At 38.0% G+C, this 17,812-nt stretch overlaps 1 protein-coding gene and 1 pseudogene across 7 annotated transcripts in view; both read right to left on the bottom strand.

Annotated features, from left to right (window-relative positions):
• Positions 1-11: 11 nt before the first annotated feature.
• LOC102022779 lies at positions 12-10,367 on the bottom strand (annotated as a pseudogene).
• The window catches only part of Nav3 (neuron navigator 3), a 784,611-nt gene continuing 776,811 nt past the window's right edge, over positions 10,013-17,812 (bottom strand). For all 7 annotated transcript variants that reach the window (XM_005374355.2, XM_005374353.2, XM_005374354.2 and 4 more), the window contains 2 exons: positions 16,525-16,728; positions 10,013-12,617 (listed from right to left, as the gene is read on the bottom strand). In XM_005374355.2, the coding sequence (XP_005374412.1) occupies positions 12,498-12,617; positions 16,525-16,728 (324 nt within the window). In that variant the 3' untranslated portion in view covers positions 10,013-12,497. The remainder of the gene's footprint in view (positions 12,618-16,524; positions 16,729-17,812) is intronic.

Here is a 17,812-nt window from a genome sequence, read left to right as displayed (position 1 = left end):
CCTTGTTGTCTTCAGATCTTTCTCTTCTGTGTGCTTATTTATAACACATTATTTCCTTGGATAAGTGCATCCTCATGCTTCTTCAGATGTCCATTCACATACTCTTCTTTCTGCTCCAGGGCTATATTCATATAGCCATCCAGGCAAGACAGAACCCCTTGATAATCCACTCCCAAATTTAATTGGACCACAACTGGCCTTCCGATGATTTGCTTTAAGGAGTCACTGGGGGTTTGTTTCCACCTACTCCTTTTAAACAATCTTAGGAGGCAGGAAACCTGGGTCCCAATTCCAGCTCTGCTACGTAATTAGCTGTGTGACTCGAGAAACTCATCATTTCACCTCTCATGGCCCCAGGTTCCTCATCTTGGGACCAGGACCAAGAACCCTACTCCAGGCACCCCACAAACCTGGCCTCTGAAGACAGTTGCAGCAAAAACCGCAACCCACAACGTTGTTTGATAGAAATTTTTATATATTTTTTTATGCTTGGCTACACAACTTTACAGACAGATCTCCATGGCATTATTCACACATTATGACATGCTGGAAATAATCAGTAATGGTGATTTTTCAAAATTAACACTTGGGTTTATTTCCCAATAAAAGGTAATGATGTAAAATGTTGGCAGCATTTATTTTCAAGTTCTTATTTCCTTCATTCCTTATGGGTGTTGAGAACTGCAACTTGACCTTTCTTTGAAATTAATGGTCACACAGCAACTGTAAGTCTGATTCTACCAATATCAATATTTGCTTGGCTGGAGAAATGTTTTCATGTGTTTGCACATGATCTACTCTCTAGTTCTCTGGAGCTCTTGCATATTCTTTGCAATTCATTCAGTGAGAAGGAAATTTCCAGAGCAGACTGCAAATCCATGGTGTCCTGCAGGAGTAACGCGGGAGGCCACTGTCACGTAGGTGACACCAGCTGGTCACCCCAACTTTCCACCACTATTGCTACATGCCCATGGCACATAAGCATTTTATTTTTAGATTGAGAATTAACAGTACCAATTACAATTTCATTTTATGGGAAAATTAACTCATTTTACTTAAATCATTATGCAATTATGTATTAGTGGCATTCATCATTTCCAATTTCTGAGTGCACACTCGGTATGATAGACATCTTTTTCCCAAGCTAGTTAATAAAATTCTCAGTTGATGCTGACAAAGGAAACAGCTGAAGGGTGCACTGTAGGGAAAAAGGCTAATTACTGTGCTGCTCTCACAGAGGGACTGCTCACAGAATGTTCTCCCTAGTCATCCCTTGGCTTTAGCAGATGAGCTAAATTTCTAGCAGCAATTAAGCAAAGCATACACAGTTGAGGAAATATGTTCCTAGTCCTGGAAAAAAACCACTAAATTTTAATATGTTAGACGAAGCTTTGACATATGAGAAAACATATGACATTTTATAAGTACCTGTATACAGTTTAGCATTGGTAGGAAGCTGATTACAAATAAAAAGGTTGGATGAAGTGGACAAGAGTATACAAAGTCCTGAAGGGTACTTTATCTAGATCAGGCAATTTGCAACTTTAGTCTTTTTTTTTTTTGGTTTTTCTCTGGTACCGGGAACCGAACTCACAACCTTGCGCTTGCCAGGCAGGCGCCTTTGCCGCTGAGCTAAATCCCCAGCCCCACAACTTTAGTCTCTTTCTTCTTACATGTAGTCTGTATTTCATTTTAAAGTTATTTGTAGATTTTCTTTTTCTGCTATCTGCAATCTCTTAAAACTTTCTTTTTTTGGTATTTGTGGATGTTGAGGTTACAGGTATATCTACAGTGATATTTTGGTCTTGCTCTGGGAGTCATTCTAAAATGTGTTAGGTTGGTTATGCTTTATATATATATTTTTTTATAAAATCTAGAGAATAGGACTGTAAATATCCTATCATGTAAAAGGACAACTTGAGAAGGACTATTATCCAATTATAAGATGAGTAGGTGCTGAATACGTACTTTTTTGTGTGTCTATAAAGTGACTACGTTGAACTCATAACCTCTCAGGGTAAAAGTATGAGGAAATGGGGCCTTTCATCAGTGATTAGATCATAAGGGAAGAAGCCCGTGAGGGGGAGAGGTCTCGCATCCCTTCTATAACATGAGGATTCTTTAAGAATACAGCCATCTATGAAGAATACTCACCAGACACTGAACCTACCAGCACCTTGATCTTGGAGTTCTCAGCTTTCAAGTGTGAGAAATAAATTTCAGCTGTTTATAAATTACATAGTGTATGGTCTTTTGTTATGATAGCGTGAACAAACTAAGTAAGGAACCTGTGTCCTGGGATCACAGTATAATAAAATAGAGACGATAGATGACAGATAGGTACATAGGTGGTAGATGATAGAGACAGAGAGAGAGAGAGAGAGGAATGGATGAATAGATGATAGATAGATAGATAGATAGATATGGAAGACAGATGATAGATATGTAGATAAATAGACATAGGTAAAGGCAGAGATAGATGATAGATATAGAATGTTGAGTTATTCTAAAGAAAGGGTGGAAACGTTTATTAAGGAATCCATGCTGGTTGAAGTTTAAAAACATTGTTAGCAAACACAGAGCAGGGTGATCATTACGGAGGCTTGAGGAGGAAGTGTAACGGAGTATTGAGATAGATACCAGGAACTGTTGTGAGCCAGTGCTGTATGTGAAGAGGAAACTAGTACTGTATGGACCTCTGCATCAAGCAAGTGCGCAAAGTTTCTATGCTAACCACTTGGCCTATACACCGTGGAGGAGGCTCTGTGTGTGATCTGAAAAGGCTGCTCACCAAGTGCTACGGTTTTTATAGTCTGTCTCCCCAAATCCTCAAGTGCTTATATGCAGAGCTTTTGGAAGAGAATTAGACCATGGGGATGGTACAGCTGAGTTGCTTTCAGGAGGTGGGGCCTGGTTAAAGCTGCGTCACTAGGGGTGAGACCTACAGGGTGTATCTTCCTCCAGGGCTCCTTCCTTCTCTCTCTCTCTCTGTTTCCTGATTGCCTGGACATTAGCAGCTTTCCTCCCTGACACCACTGTGCCATGCTATTTCTTCTTTGGAGCGGGCCAAGCATGGAGTGAATGTAAGCCAAATTAAACCTCTCCTTTAAATTTTTATCGGGTATTGTGTCTCAACGATCAGAAAGTTACCCATGTAGTAACACGTGCGGCTAGAACTGTGCTGTCCTATTTAGTAGCCAGCCCCTGGCCATACATAGCTTTTGAGCACTTGATGACCATGGTTATTTAGAAATTCCATTATGGCTAATCTGACGGTAATTATAAAAATTTAACTTTAAAATTGAAACAAATTATTTCAATCTCTTCTGTCCTCTGTAACTTATTCGAATTCTTTGTATTGATCAAGATGCTCTGGTAAAATTTGACATCCAAATTGAGATACACTGTGAGCATAACATATATGCAGAATTCCAAAGGCCTGGCATAAAAGAAAGAATACAGAATGCAAAATATGGGAAAGACCCTATTAAAAACATTTAGCTTATTTGTTGAAATGGTAATGTTTTTGATATACTGGGATAATAAATAATTATTATAACTAATTTTAGCTATTATTGCAACTGTGAAAGTGCTTGCCTGGCTCTCATATATCTTCTGAGATTGCTGCTATACTTTCAAGCATCATTGGTGAGCACAGTCCAGCGGAATTTCCTCCCTGAGAAATCACTGATGCTGGAAGATTTTCTTTTAGCTTCTGCGGAGTGGCCATATTGGAGGACGAATACCCAACCACCTTGAGCCTGATTCTGGCTTCTCATAGTTCTCACTTTCAGTCTCAGAGAGTCAACCCTAGCAGGTTTCTGAGAAAGTCTCTAATCCTGCTATGAATGTGCTAAAGAGACCACCCAGTCTCATACTCTGCAGCAAATCAAAGAAGGGCTGAATTAGAGGATGTAAATAACTTACAGGAAAAGCCACTGGGCTAGACACTAAGCAATTCAGCCTCAAAGAGTTGCTTATATTTAGCAAATGGCCATTCCATTCCATTCTAAATGTCCATGGAGAGTTTGATTCAAATTCTATACCCTGAACAGCACTGTATAAAACAATCTTGGACTGTATACAGTTGCTTCTATACAGCCTGTCAGGGCAGAAACAACCTGGATTGAGCACAGCTACTGAAAATACCGTCTTACTCACTTTCTTCTCCCTGAGACAAAATACCTGGTGTCTACAACTTAAAAGGAGAAGTTTATTTGGACTCACAGTTTTTAAAGGTTTTAGTCTGTAGCCAGCTGGCTCGAGGCAGAAGCAGTATGGCAGAGGAGCATGGCAGAAGAAAAGCTGCTGACGGCATGGCAGCCAGAAAGAAAAAAGCAAGGTGAGGAGTGAGAGAGGGAGCAATACCCTCTATGTCACACTACCAGTCCCCGGCCTTCCAACATCACATGCAGCTAGCTTCCCTATGATCCAATCACCTTCCAAATGGCCCAGGTCTGAACACAGGAGAGTTTTGGGAGTTATTCATCTAAACCATAACATACTCATAGCCATACAATGCTTTGGATGGGCTATGATTAGATTTCCAGGATTTGTACTCTCTTATGGAGACATCTGATAGCTGCATATTATTTGTATCATAAACATTGTATAGAACTGTTGCCACTACACTAGGTGCGTTTTATTATCTGTCACCAGTTAGGTTAAAAAATCTGCAACAACACAGGTGATACATCAGTTGATTCTTCTAGGAAACATCCCAGAACACAGAGATTTATGGACTCCTAATTCAATGGCTTTCACCACCATTACACTTCTTTACAAATGTTACATTCAATGCAAATAAGTATAACTAGGCAAACTGAAAAGTAAAAACCAAGTGAACGCTGAAGTTCTCCACTACATCTCTCATGTTCTATTCTCAGTCTCCTTTACTTGGTTGAGGTCTTTATTGTAGAGAATCTTCCAAATTGAAATTCATACCTTTACTTCTGGTTTTTATGCTACGGATCTTTTCAGTTACCACCTGTTTTCTAGACTCTAGCATTACATTTGCAACTGCTTGGTGTATATCTTTGTTCCCAAAATAATCTCAGATATTTAAATTGCACTACATATAACTAGGACATCTAAAGACTATGTGAAGAACAGAAAGATAAAGAAAACTTGATAGGAAATATGGAGCATATTACATCTAAAGGGGGAAAAATTCTTAAGCCTGAGGCAATGTTCTGTCTTTATTGGAAAACTCAGGTCCTCAGCTTATCTGATCCTTTTCCTGGTCACTGTTCAGTTTTTAAATTTGCAGTCTGGTTTCCTAGGAAGCACCATGCCTATAAATGGTAGTTATCAAATTTAATGGAATTGTTGGATGCATGGTAAGGTTCAGAAGCTGGCTGTGGTGACATATGCTAGTAATCTCAGCACTCTGAGAGTAAAAGGTAAGATTTCAAATTCCAACCTTGTCAGGGCAAGTTAGTGACTTAGGGAGACTCTGTCTCAAAATAATAACAATAACAATAATAATAATTAATAATAATGAGTTGGAGATATAGCTCAGTGTGAATGCCATGAGTTCAGTTCCCAGTACCACACACACAAAAGGAAATAATTTTATTCAATACATATTTGTGGAGAGTGAAATATATTCTAATCCCAGAAGGAAAAATATGACATGCAGGACACTGCATGTACATGCTCTTGTAGAAAAGCAAATAATTTAGATTCTTGACCTAGTCTGAGAGATCAAAAAGTTTTGACTAAGGCATTAATGGCTTGCAATGGCATTTGAGAATATGTAAAAGCCTTGGGGTAAGAGAAATCAAACTATACAAAAACATTTTTCTAAACCTGGTGTAGGCAGAATGTTACTGTGCAATGTAACTTGAGATCTCCTTTGAATAAATCAGAATTCTGATAAAATGCAAGAAATCTTCAATAGTGATTTAATTAGTTATGAGAGTAATATTTGTACTGGGGAACTATTCAGCCATCCACCTGACAATAGTTTGAGAATATTTAAATGTTTTCTTTTTCTGCTTTGTCTTAGCTATAGTTTCTATAAATGTTTCTAGTAGGAAAGAAAACTTTAAGTTAACTTCCTGTAGGTTTTACCATGCAGCAAGATTATAATAAAACTTTAACTCATGATCCCAGCTATATTTTCTAGAAAGTTAGAGTTGTTCTTGATTCAATAATTACTTCTATGTTCCATAATTAAGTGAATGTCATAGAGAGCAGAAACCAAATAGAAACAGTGGACATGGTGAAAAGGGGCTGCAGAGATACACAAGGTCCAGATTATCTCCCTCTTCCATTTGTAAAAAGCAAAATATAAATGAAATGAGGGAGATGATCCCACGGTCATCTTGTAAAGATTAGCCCTTTCTTTAGCATTATAGTCCAACACAAATAACAGTATCCAAGGAGCCACAAAAATGAGCAACATATTTATCATAAAATTTTCTAGTAGTCATATTAAAGAAGTAAAATGAATTAGGTTTATTAATCTTAACACTATAGTTTACTATCAGGTTAAATAACCCTTAGTTATTGCAGGTTGATCAGGCCCACAACCTCCCAAGCGAGTGGACAGTGAAGGCTTAAATAAATGAGAGAATTAATCTAAAAACATCATATCCCAGTGATATATGTGCACCCATGTTCATAGCAGCACAATTTGTAATTGTTAAATTGTGGAAGCAACCCAAATATCCATCCACCGAGGATTGGATAAGAAAATTGTGGTAGTTTTATTTAATGGAATATTAGTCAGGTCTAAATAAAGATAAACTCGAGGCCTTTATAGGTAAATGGTCACAACTAGAGACCATACTCACAAGTGAAATAAATCGACCTGCATGTGCAAGCACCGCATTGTCTCACTACTGTAAAACCTGAAAGAGTTAATTTAAATTAGGAGGTATGATAGGCATTGTGAAATGATAGGAAAACACGCAAGGGTAAAGGGCAACTGGAATGTGGGAAAAGAGAAGGGAAAGAAGGACAAATTTTGTATGTATGTGTATACAGGATAGTTAACATAGTTGTTCTGCTGTCTTATATTTCTTTGCTGAAAGAAACTGTCAGTGAGTCCTTGGTTGATCAATATTGCATGTCTCTACCTGTTTTCATGAGAAACCACTTTGAAAATATCAATATGTAATGCAACAAGCATTGTTAATTTCCTACCACTTTGTACTTTCTGTACCGTTCTTTTGCTATTTTGTAAAAGGTTGTCTGTCTGTTAATGTTTTCCTCCTTTTATTTATAAAATAAAATGATTTCAGGGCTCCAGGACAGTCTCACTCTCTTACAGCTTCCATATTCCCTGGGTTTAGACAAAGACTTCTCTGAGAAGCCCATATTTATTTGGTTTTCAAACAAAGAAGGAGTATACCCAAGAAAATGCAGGAATCTCACAGGACCTTGGGAGAATTTTCCCAAGTAGTAATTACGTCAATCAAGAGAACTACCTTATCTTTAGGTTGGTATTTATTGTAGGAGTGTGGAGCTTGCACCTGCAGTTTCCTTGTAGTTAATTGGGGTTGGAGCCAGACAACCTCAGCTGTGACCTTATCTTGTCCTTTGAGGCATCACAGCTTGACAGGCCAATATAGGCCTCAACAGTGACCAGTTACTCATAGAGGTTTACTTACTATGAGTCCACTGCCCATCTTCAGGCAAGGTACCGAAGCTTCAGACAACTCCCAAGTAAACACAGAAAGCCAACTCATTAATATTAAATCCTTCTCACAGCCACTTTGTAGTGGTCTCCAACAGTTAATATAGTGCAATGTATTAAATATATTATTAACATTTAATCAATGTAAACATTTTTTAGTCAGTTGTGCATCAACTGTAACTCTACCATGTCAATATAAAATGTTATGGTCAAGTATTAAAAATTACAATGATACAGAAAGATTAATATTCTTATTATAATTTCATAGAATATAAATAATCTGAGAAATTTCATTTTCCTCTATGATTCTAATTTCTACTGTGATATGTTCAATTTTTATGCATATATTTTCTTTGAGAACTCCCAGGCAATATATACTTACCCAGAAAGGGTATAATTCAGGTGGCAAAGAGATCCTCTAGTGATTATTTATCCAGATGACTTTTACTAGACTAAAAAATAGTATGTTACTGATTAGTCATTACTCCTGACTCCAGCAAAAAGCAAAACAAAATAAAACAAAATTGGAGCTTCTTTTTCAAACATCTTCTCTGTTGAAAGACATAGTAATAGATATAAGTAGTCTACTTTTATAAAAATATATATTTTTAAAGAGTGAAAGTCCAAAAAGCTAAAATACAAATGTTTAAATTTCTCCACACTCAAACACAGTTTGCTAGTATCATTGATTTTATCAGTGTCTGAAAATACCCTGTAGCACTCTTCCGTGGACTATTCATTGGACTCTTCACTGGCCATCCCTACCATAGAAAGTAAGAAGTGTATGAGGACAGAGATCCCACTATTAATTGTAAGTCTTGTAGGACCATGGTTGATATCTCAGTGTCTCTGAACCCTAAGCAAATTACCTGGTGTATATTGCATACATAGTAAACTTTTGTTGAATCGTAATAATGGCTAGCCCTTGTGTAGCATTTAAGATGTGACAGAGACTTTCCTAAGTGCTTTATATATTTGAAAAATGCAGTCTTCAAAAAAAAAAACTTCTAAATAGATAATGTGTGTGTGTTTGTGTGTGTGTGCAAGCGTGTGTTTATGTGCATGCAGACTGGTATTGAATCCAGGGCCTTGAGCATGCTAGGGAAGCCCTTCATCATGAAACTATACCACTAGCTCTAAATTTTGAATTAATGTATTGTTTACCTGAGTAAAATACACTGTGGAAGTTTGCTGTATCTACCAAACTGAGTGAAAGAACAAACTCTTTAATTATAATTCCTTGTGGAAGACTGAACCCTTTAACTAATACACTTTTCTGTTCTACAATTATTCTAATTCTAAACTTTTCTTGATTTTACAATTAAAACCCTGCTTATATCATGCAAATTTACATTGCAATAGCCAGGGTTAAAGAAATTCTGAAGCTACTTTAAAAAAAAATTTTTTTTTTTGAGACAGGGTCTTGCTCTGTAGTCCAGGCTGGTCTTGAACTCACTACATACCTGGGCCGGCCTCTAACTCATGGCAATTCTTCTACCTCAGCCTCCTGAACGCTGGGTGTGCACCACCATGCCCGGCAAGAAATTATAACTTAAAGGAAGTTATCTTTCATTTTGAAATCTTCTCCAATGAAAAGTAAACCATTACCCAAACAATCAGTTTGCTTTAAAATCACCTTTAGAAGCAAAGGGTCATAAGAGAAGTTAATTCAATAAAAATAAACATTTAATGAGTCTATTTAACTTAGTAAATATTAACATTTTGTTTTATATTCTTCTTTTACCATCAAGCATATAGGAAGACTGTTATGGTTTGTGTCTGGATGTCCCCCCAAAAGTCTCATGCAGTCATGGAGTGGGCTTCTAAAGTTTATGATTGATTCATGGTCCAATGCTAGGATTATGGGTATGAGAGCTACACCTGTCCTGGGGCAGGCAGCTTGCATACAGTGTAGGGGAGGGGAAAAGGCTTGCTCTTCCAGCCTGCTGATCCTTCCTTTTGCTCTTGTTGCTTTTGCTATCTTCCACCACCATGAACTGTTGTGCTCTGCCATGTGCCACCTACCTGCCTTGGAGCCAGCCGAATATGGACTGAAACCTCCACAAACTGTGAACTAAATAAAGCTTTCCTTCCTTAATAGTGGGTGTCAGGTATTTTGTCTCAGCGACAAGAGAGAAGTAACCAAGAGAAGGACTATTCAGAATTTTCTAAAACATTCACTGAATAAATGATTTTCATATTAAGAGCTATATCTATTTCATTTAGTCCTTCCTATGATGTTGTAAAATATAAATTCACACATATCCCTAATAATGGCATATTAATAGTTTAAGTAACATTTTAAAGCTTGACACTTTCTTATGTATAACCACCTAATTTTTCTCTGTACACAAACACCACACCTTGTTGTCAATAAATAATTCCACTTTAATGGCAAAGTAATAATTTAGACAGATACAGGGTGCACATTTGCAAAAAAATATATGCAAGCTGGTTTACAAGCTAGAGGAACAATAAACCAATAGAAAATACATCATCCAGTTAAGTCCATTGACACCAAGTACTTATTGTCAGAGCTTTACAAAGACTACAAAACTTTTCAGATGATTTATTTCACTGTTTCTGCCTATTTACATGATATGTTACATCAAAAATGTACAAAATATAAAATGTATACAGACAAATGTTTCACAAACTAGTTTAAGTTGTAAACTAGGTGGACCTACTGGGATGTATTGCAGGATATTCTGCTTATGCTCATGTTCGGACTATGTTTCTCAAAATGGCAGGGAAAGATTAGCAATTTTTTTTGATCACATATTATACAAGGGCTACTAATCACTCATCCAGCTATATATATTGATGTTGCACAAGAGATTTGAACCATGTTTTAGGCTTCAAAGTCAGGGTGACAATTCTATGTGCATATATTCAGTTCAGATTTCCCTCAGGGCAATAGCACCGTGAAAGGACCTGTACACTTAGCAACACTCTGAAAACTGCACCGATGTCTTGTGGTGCTGTTATTGTTCTATAGCAACTGACCCACGGGTGGTCACAGAGGGTAGCACCATTTACACGTCCTAGAAGTCACACATTTGCACATGCATAGAACAAGTCTACACCATGGCCTAGCCCTTGAGTTTCACAAACTTAATACCTGTGCTCTGTGTGTGGTGAGAGCTTCTCCAGTGGCTAATCAGTTTCCACGCACTCTCTTTAAAGCCTGCCACAACAGATGTACTTTCAGACAGTGTTACTTATCCAAAAATGTATTGGCTTCATGTACAGTTTTGAAGCATGCTTACTCTAGCACTGATAGTTCCTGCATAGTCCTAACAACTGTAAATACAGGACAAATACACCAGATAATAACAGTTTTGAGGGTTTGCATTCTGTATTTGTTTGCAACGTACAGGAAATCTCAGCAAGTGAAACACCTCTTAACACCAACAGGATAAAATACAACTTTTGTTTGTGTTTGTTTCGATTTGTGCAAGTTTGAAAAAGTATTATTTACAATACCTACCCAGTAGACTGTGCAAATCTAACCTTCCTTTACAGTATATACGCTTCCTCTTCCACAGTGACTTTACTGCTTCAGTGTTCTGCAATGCTGAATTTCCCATGTACAAGAATAGCAATCAAAACAACATGCGTCAAAACGAATGAAAGAAAAACAAAGAGTAGGGAAGGAAAGCTAAATAGTTGTGCTCGTGCTGCGTCTGGTGCTTCCAGCTCTGCTGGACCAGAATTCAAAATCTCCCACCTTCTGGAACTCTTTCACTTAGAACTTAAAATTTAGCCACATGCCTCTGCTCTTACGTGACAGTCAAAGAGGGTTTCTAGATTACTAGAATAGTTTCGGGGATAGGCAAAGCAACCTATTCACAAGGCAAAAATACTGATCTTTCTCCTATCCATTTCTTAAAATAAAAGAAAACAGAATGATATCGAGATGAAGCTACTGTGTTAACTGGCATTGCTCGGTTAGAAATGAAAAGACAGTGGAAATTACCAATGGTTCAGGATTTAAACCAACTGTTACACTGTTGTAGAAATCTGTTTTAAGGCAGTGAGACAGCACCATAGGAAATGTTCCTTCTTGCACTGAAAAGGCTCAAACAAATAAAGCCCTAAAGAAGCCTTTGATCAGTGTTGACCTAGAATTGGTATAAAACTCTTGTTAAGGGAGTGGGCAGGTGGTTTCAAAAGACCACTGTGGTAAAAACAACCTTATAAAACCTGTGACTCATACACTAAAAAGTTGGTGGAGCACATCATGAGAATATGGCGGTCGGAATTGCATTGGCACTTCTCCAGTTTGCCCCAGTAGTGTTCTCTGGTGGTTGCACAATTCCATTTGTGCTTATGGAGGCCTGGCCTCTTGGCTGCGTTCTGGAATGGGGTGAGCGCGCAACACAAACACTACTGGAGCCGTGCGACCAGCACCATGTGGCACAAAGGAGATTGGACAGATCAGAGGAATGGACCCTGTCTGGGGAGAAAGTCCCTTAGAGGAATCAAAAGAAAGTGACAAAAAAAGGGTCGACATTGTAAACTTTTTAAGACCAAGAAAATAAAGTCCAGTTCAGCTATCCCATGTGCAATCTATTCAGTTGCCCATCACTAGGGTCCTTTCCAGTTGAGTGATGGAGCCTCGTGTTGCTCCGTGGATATAAAAATGCCTAGAAATAAAATAAAGTTAAGCTCCCATTTCAATTTAGCATCCTGGCAGTTCAAACTTGGTTCTGCTGCCTCCTCAGAGACCACAACTCTGGGTCAGGGCCTTGGACAGGGTGCTTTCATACTGGCAGTGGTTTAGTGAAAATACCTTTCAAAAGAAACCATTTTTAAAATCATCATCTTTTCCCCTTGCTGTTTTCACCCTCTAGAGGGTAGATTCAAGAGATGAATCCAAAATGTCTTCATGGTGGCTGGTGCTATCGCTGTCGCAGCTCTGTGTGCCCGAGTAATTGGCTGCTTCTTGAAGTTTCATTAGCATATTCATCTGAAGAAAGAAAAAGAGACATCTATGTGGGCAGTGATTCACTGAGCAAGCCAGCCCCAGAATAAACACGGCTTGAGCTTCGTGGAAGAACCAACACGTCCCATCCAAGTGGAATAGGAAAGCTGTTTTAGGTTTTCACTTGTTGCCCCTGGCTTCTACACTATTTCTCCCCAACACACAACATCAAACCATGGGGACAAAATAGGGCTGCTACTCTTTTGTTTGGGGCTGTGACTGAATACTGCTGCAGCAGGGAGACTGGAAAGGAAACTGTATCACAGCTGGACATCTGGGTTGGCTGCTGGAAAGTATGCTGTGCTTCCCAGCTTTTTGGCTGGGAGATGCAGAGAGCGCTGAATGGCAAGTGAAAGTCGTGAATGTTCATACACGCAGACACACACCCAGGCTTGCTCACAGGGTCCCTCAGGAGAAGCAGGGGATGGAGTGGAATGAAGACAGCTGCTGCACATGAGCCACCATCTGCTGCTTAGGAGCTGACCTCAAGAGGAGGTGACTGAAGGAAGTGAACCATGAGCATGTGAAGAGGGAGAAGGAAAGAATCACTGTCAAGTTTTTGCTGTGGTTGAATTTCAGGCTGAACTATGATTGATATATCACTGAACACAAGAACCACCTTCTGGAACAGAAGTGGCTGTCTCAAGTTTCCCAGCTTTATAGGAGATAGCCGATGTTTGTTCTAGTAAAAGGCACAAATGCAGGAAAGCTCTGGGGGACAAGGGAGCTCTTCAATGTATTATGAAATAAAAGGCAGTCACATTGCTTGGATTTTGATAGATCTGCAGCTGCACTGTTCACAATAGAAGCTTTAAAAAATACATTGTTGGGGCTGGGTGTTTAGCTTAGCAGCACAGCACCTGCCTGGCAAGCATGAGGTAGTGAGTTCGACTCCCGGTACCGGAAAAAAACAAAAAACAAACAAACAAAAAACAATTAAAAAAATAAAAAAATTGTTTCAAAGCAGTTGTGGATAAACTGACGGTGCAACAATTTTAGAAAGCACAGAGAAATAGACAGGTATCTTTATGAAGGTATGGACTGATTTTCTTTTCAAGGGTGTCTATATAATATAAAACACCTTACATTGCTTAATGCATGTAAGTACTTTTTATACAGTAATCAAAGTTATTGCTTTTTTCTTAGAATAATAAAAGGAAAAATCTAAAACAAGATTCCTTAATCATAAATAAAGGTATGCATATTTGCAGGCTTAGTGTAAAATCTGTGTTTAATAAATGCCTGTAAAGTAAACAAACATAATAGTCAGTTTCAGCAGGAATGTCTTTCTGGCTAAAAGGCTACAGGTACAGAATATCTTGCAGTCATTTAATAATCCACAGGACAATATTTTCAGTGTAACTCTGAATGTATCAGATCAGCTACAGGAAAATAGGAAATGAAAATAGTTGGTGATAACCTCTTAGTAAATCAAAAAAGCCTTCTTTCCCCTCCACACACATGGACACACACACGGACACACCCACACACACCCCTCACTTGAGGCACATTCGTATTCCCCATCATTTCTCTTTGTCGACCCACCTCTTATTGGCAGCTGGCTGTTTGTTCAAATATTTGGGTGAAGCTGATTAGTGGAACAGAAGTTGGGAGCATCCCCCCAATTTACCAAGAGTGGAAATGAGAAATGAGGTCTGTCTGTGGGACATCATTCTATCTGAGTTCCAGCTGTTCGGTACAATTTGAATGGTGACTGCTCTTAAAGTATTATGGTATAGCAAGCATGTTAACAATGTCTTAGTTTTAAAAAGCATGGAATTTCCTGGTGGAAAATGGCTAAGATATGTTGCTGAAGAAGCAGGGTTTTCTTATTAGCAATGTATTTTCCAAATTGTAGTAAATATATACTGTAGTAAATATATAAATGAGATTTTTTTGTCTTCTTACATGTTGCTTTATGTTTTGAAATCAAAGTCTACAAGAGGAAGGTAAGGTTATATATGATTCTGTGATCATTGTGAGAGATCCTAGTTCTCTATAAAAATATTTCCCTCCTTCTCCTCTACTTTGTCCCCTCCACCATAGTTACAATATAATACTTATCATTTCTTTTACATCTTCGTTTTTTCTTTTTTCCCCCTCGTGTACCAGACACTGAACCTAGGGCCTTCACACCAAGCAGCATTCCCAGTCCTTCTGTAATTTTTATGTTGGGACAGGGTCTTGTTAAGTCAACAAATTTTCTAGGCTGGGCTCAAACTTTCCTCACCCTCCCAGGAAACTGAGACTATAGACGTGCACCACCTCATGCTAATACTATTTATTCATTACCACAATGATCATTAGAAATGGCAAATCTAACTAGGGAAGTTTTTCCTCAGAAATTTTAGTGGCTCTCCTCTGTCTCTGTGATAAAGTTTTAACTTTCTGCAAAGACAAACAAGGCTCAATATGATGTAGCAATCATATGCTTGCTTCTATAGGTTTAATTCCTTCCACCAATTTTTATACTCTTCCCTCGGTTCTTCACTTCTGTCATACATTTCTGTAGTGCTTACATGTTTTTTCCTTCATTTTGGATGTTCTCCATCCTGCCACATGATAAACTCTTCTTCATCCCTCAAGAGCCAGCTGAAGCAGCTCCTCAGCAATATTTTCTCCAAACCCCTTCCTCAGGGTCTTCGCAACTTTACCTGTCAGGCACCTCTGTCATTGTAGCTTATGTAGCACAGTGTCACTCCTCTATCGGATGCTGAGCATTAATTTTTGATTTCAGAAATGATCACTTACTTCTTAGATCAGAAATCACAACTTTCTGGTCACTAAATCTTAGCACTAAGTATGTACTTATTAACACTCAACTTGTGGATGAATACAGTATTTCTAAAATACTGTGAAATGTGCCACAAGCTTGTATTCTTGTTCAGATACAAAGGCAGACCAAACAGATAGTAAATTTCTTCCTAGGGTTTCTTGCTCTCTCCCTCTCCCTTTTCACTCTCCTTTCCATTTTCCTCTTTTTCCTTCCTCCCTCTCCCCATTTTTTTGAGGTTCTGGGGATTAAAATCAGGACTATACACATGCTAGGTAACTGCTTTACCTTGAGCTCCATTCCAAGGTTCTCCTACATGTTTTGATTTTCATTGTACTGCAAATATATACTTTGCTTTATGTCCATAATTATAGAAATAAAAGCAAACAAGATATTTAATTTTCTATCAGAATTGCATGATTCAAAGATTTATTTTTAAATAATATATTTGTTATTTGGCTTCCAGGTTTTAGCCTGTAAAGTATCATAATCCCTTATTTCTTACAATGTTTATTATAGCCGTAGATTATGAACTAATTTTTTTTCTTTCTTTTTTAGATAGGGTTTCGTTATACAGTTTAGGCTGGCCTTGAACTCATAGTGATCAACATTTAGTATTCCCTTAAATACCTAGTAAATTGACTCATAGAATTTAGAAAACTTATTTAATTACTAACACAATTTAATACATATTGGGAGAACAGTTTTAGAAATACAGTTCAATTTGATATTTTATGGAATACTCTTATGTCAACAACACCAAACAAAAACATCATCATCATCTCGATTGATCATTCTTAACATTTTGGGGGTCACATGGAGAAAGTCTAGTAAACTTTGAAGATCCTCTCTCTGCAGAAAAATGCACTCTCATGAAACAATTCACAAGGTATTTCAAAAGGTTTCTTGACTTTTTAGAAGGCAAACAAGTTTGGTTTCCTTTTTCAGAGTTTCACCCCATGAAAGTATGCTGAAGGTGACAGAGTTAAAGCCACGTATCAGTGTCAGGACAGTCCTAAATGTTACCTAACTTGGCTTCTAACTCAAATGACTAAAACAATAGTTCACTGATGTCACTGATGCCAAGTGAATCGGAAGATTTAAACCTCTGTGGCTTACCAGAGGGTCCCCTTCTGTGTCGGTCTGTGGAATGTGCTTTGAGGTTGTTGCTTCTTTTGTGGATGTGCAGCCCTCATACCCCACATCTTCAGGGCGCAGCTGAAGCAATGCTGGGCCCTCCTGTGGCAGAGACGTTGAGCTCCATGGGTAAGTGTCAAGCACCCATTTGGAGGGGTCTTCCCACGGCGCGCGTTTCCCATACATCTAAAAGGTGGAACATATTTGGAACATAAAAGTTCGTGTTTATTAAGTAAAAAATGAGATTACTAAATAAATATTTATTTTGCACATTGGTATCTTAAAAGTTTTAGGGTGACTATCTGCATGTAATTTTCCAGATTTTAAACATCTATTATATATATATATATATATACACACACACACACATATATATAAAATCTCACTTATTGAAACGAGCCAACATAAAACTGAACATCTGGCTAGATAATCAGCACTTGGGGAGAAAATGGAGTTTATTATAAATACATATAGAAATAACTGCCCACACATGTCTTTATTAGTAATTGTATAAACCACGAGAAAGCTCAAAGCGGATAAATAAAAGCTCCAGTTCTAGACAGGATTTAGAAAAACAATCTATGCATGTAATAAAGAGTTGTCTACCAAGTGCAGCTGACAAAGATGATGAATAAATGAAAAGAAGATTCTTTCTCACTGTCCAAATTCAGTCGTATTGCTACCTCTGCCATCAGCCTTTAAAAGCTGTACAGATAGAGGACCTAGACACTCCCCACACTTAGGTAAAGATAAAATCTTTCATTGATCTTCTACAGGAGACACTCAAAAGAGAACTCCAAAGCATTCCATGGACTTCCAACATTGTCAATGGTTACCTTTTATTTTTATCTCATTGAACCACAATAAGCCATCACAGTGGGGCATACCACAGTATTTCCTGTGAGATTCTGTCAGCTCCCGGGAGCCAGCACTGGCATTGGTGGTGCCGGTCCAGTGGGGAGAGAAAGACCATCACTACCTTTTTCTCTTAATTTTAACTTTTCTTTCTCTGTGGCCATATAATGTGTGTGTTGTGTGTGTGCATTTAAACAAAGTCTCATTAACCTCTGATTCCTTTGTACATCTTTTTCGGATTGGCTTCAACTTTGCTTTCCATTTTAAAAATTCAGTATTTCTTGGATTTATGGTCTCCCCAGTATTTTAACCAGACTAAATCATCTTTTTCTTATTGTACTGTTTGCCCTCATATGAATTTTTTGCAAAATTGATTCTTGAGATTTTTCTATTTTTGTCTTGTCTTCCTGGTAGA

This window comes from Chinchilla lanigera, unplaced genomic scaffold, assembly GCF_000276665.1.
Source record: "Chinchilla lanigera isolate Chin_1 unplaced genomic scaffold, ChiLan1.0 scaffold00004, whole genome shotgun sequence".
NCBI lineage: Eukaryota > Metazoa > Chordata > Mammalia > Rodentia > Chinchillidae > Chinchilla > Chinchilla lanigera.
The sequence above is the reverse complement of the archived record's forward strand: the minus strand, read 5'-3'. Positions and strand labels throughout refer to the sequence as shown.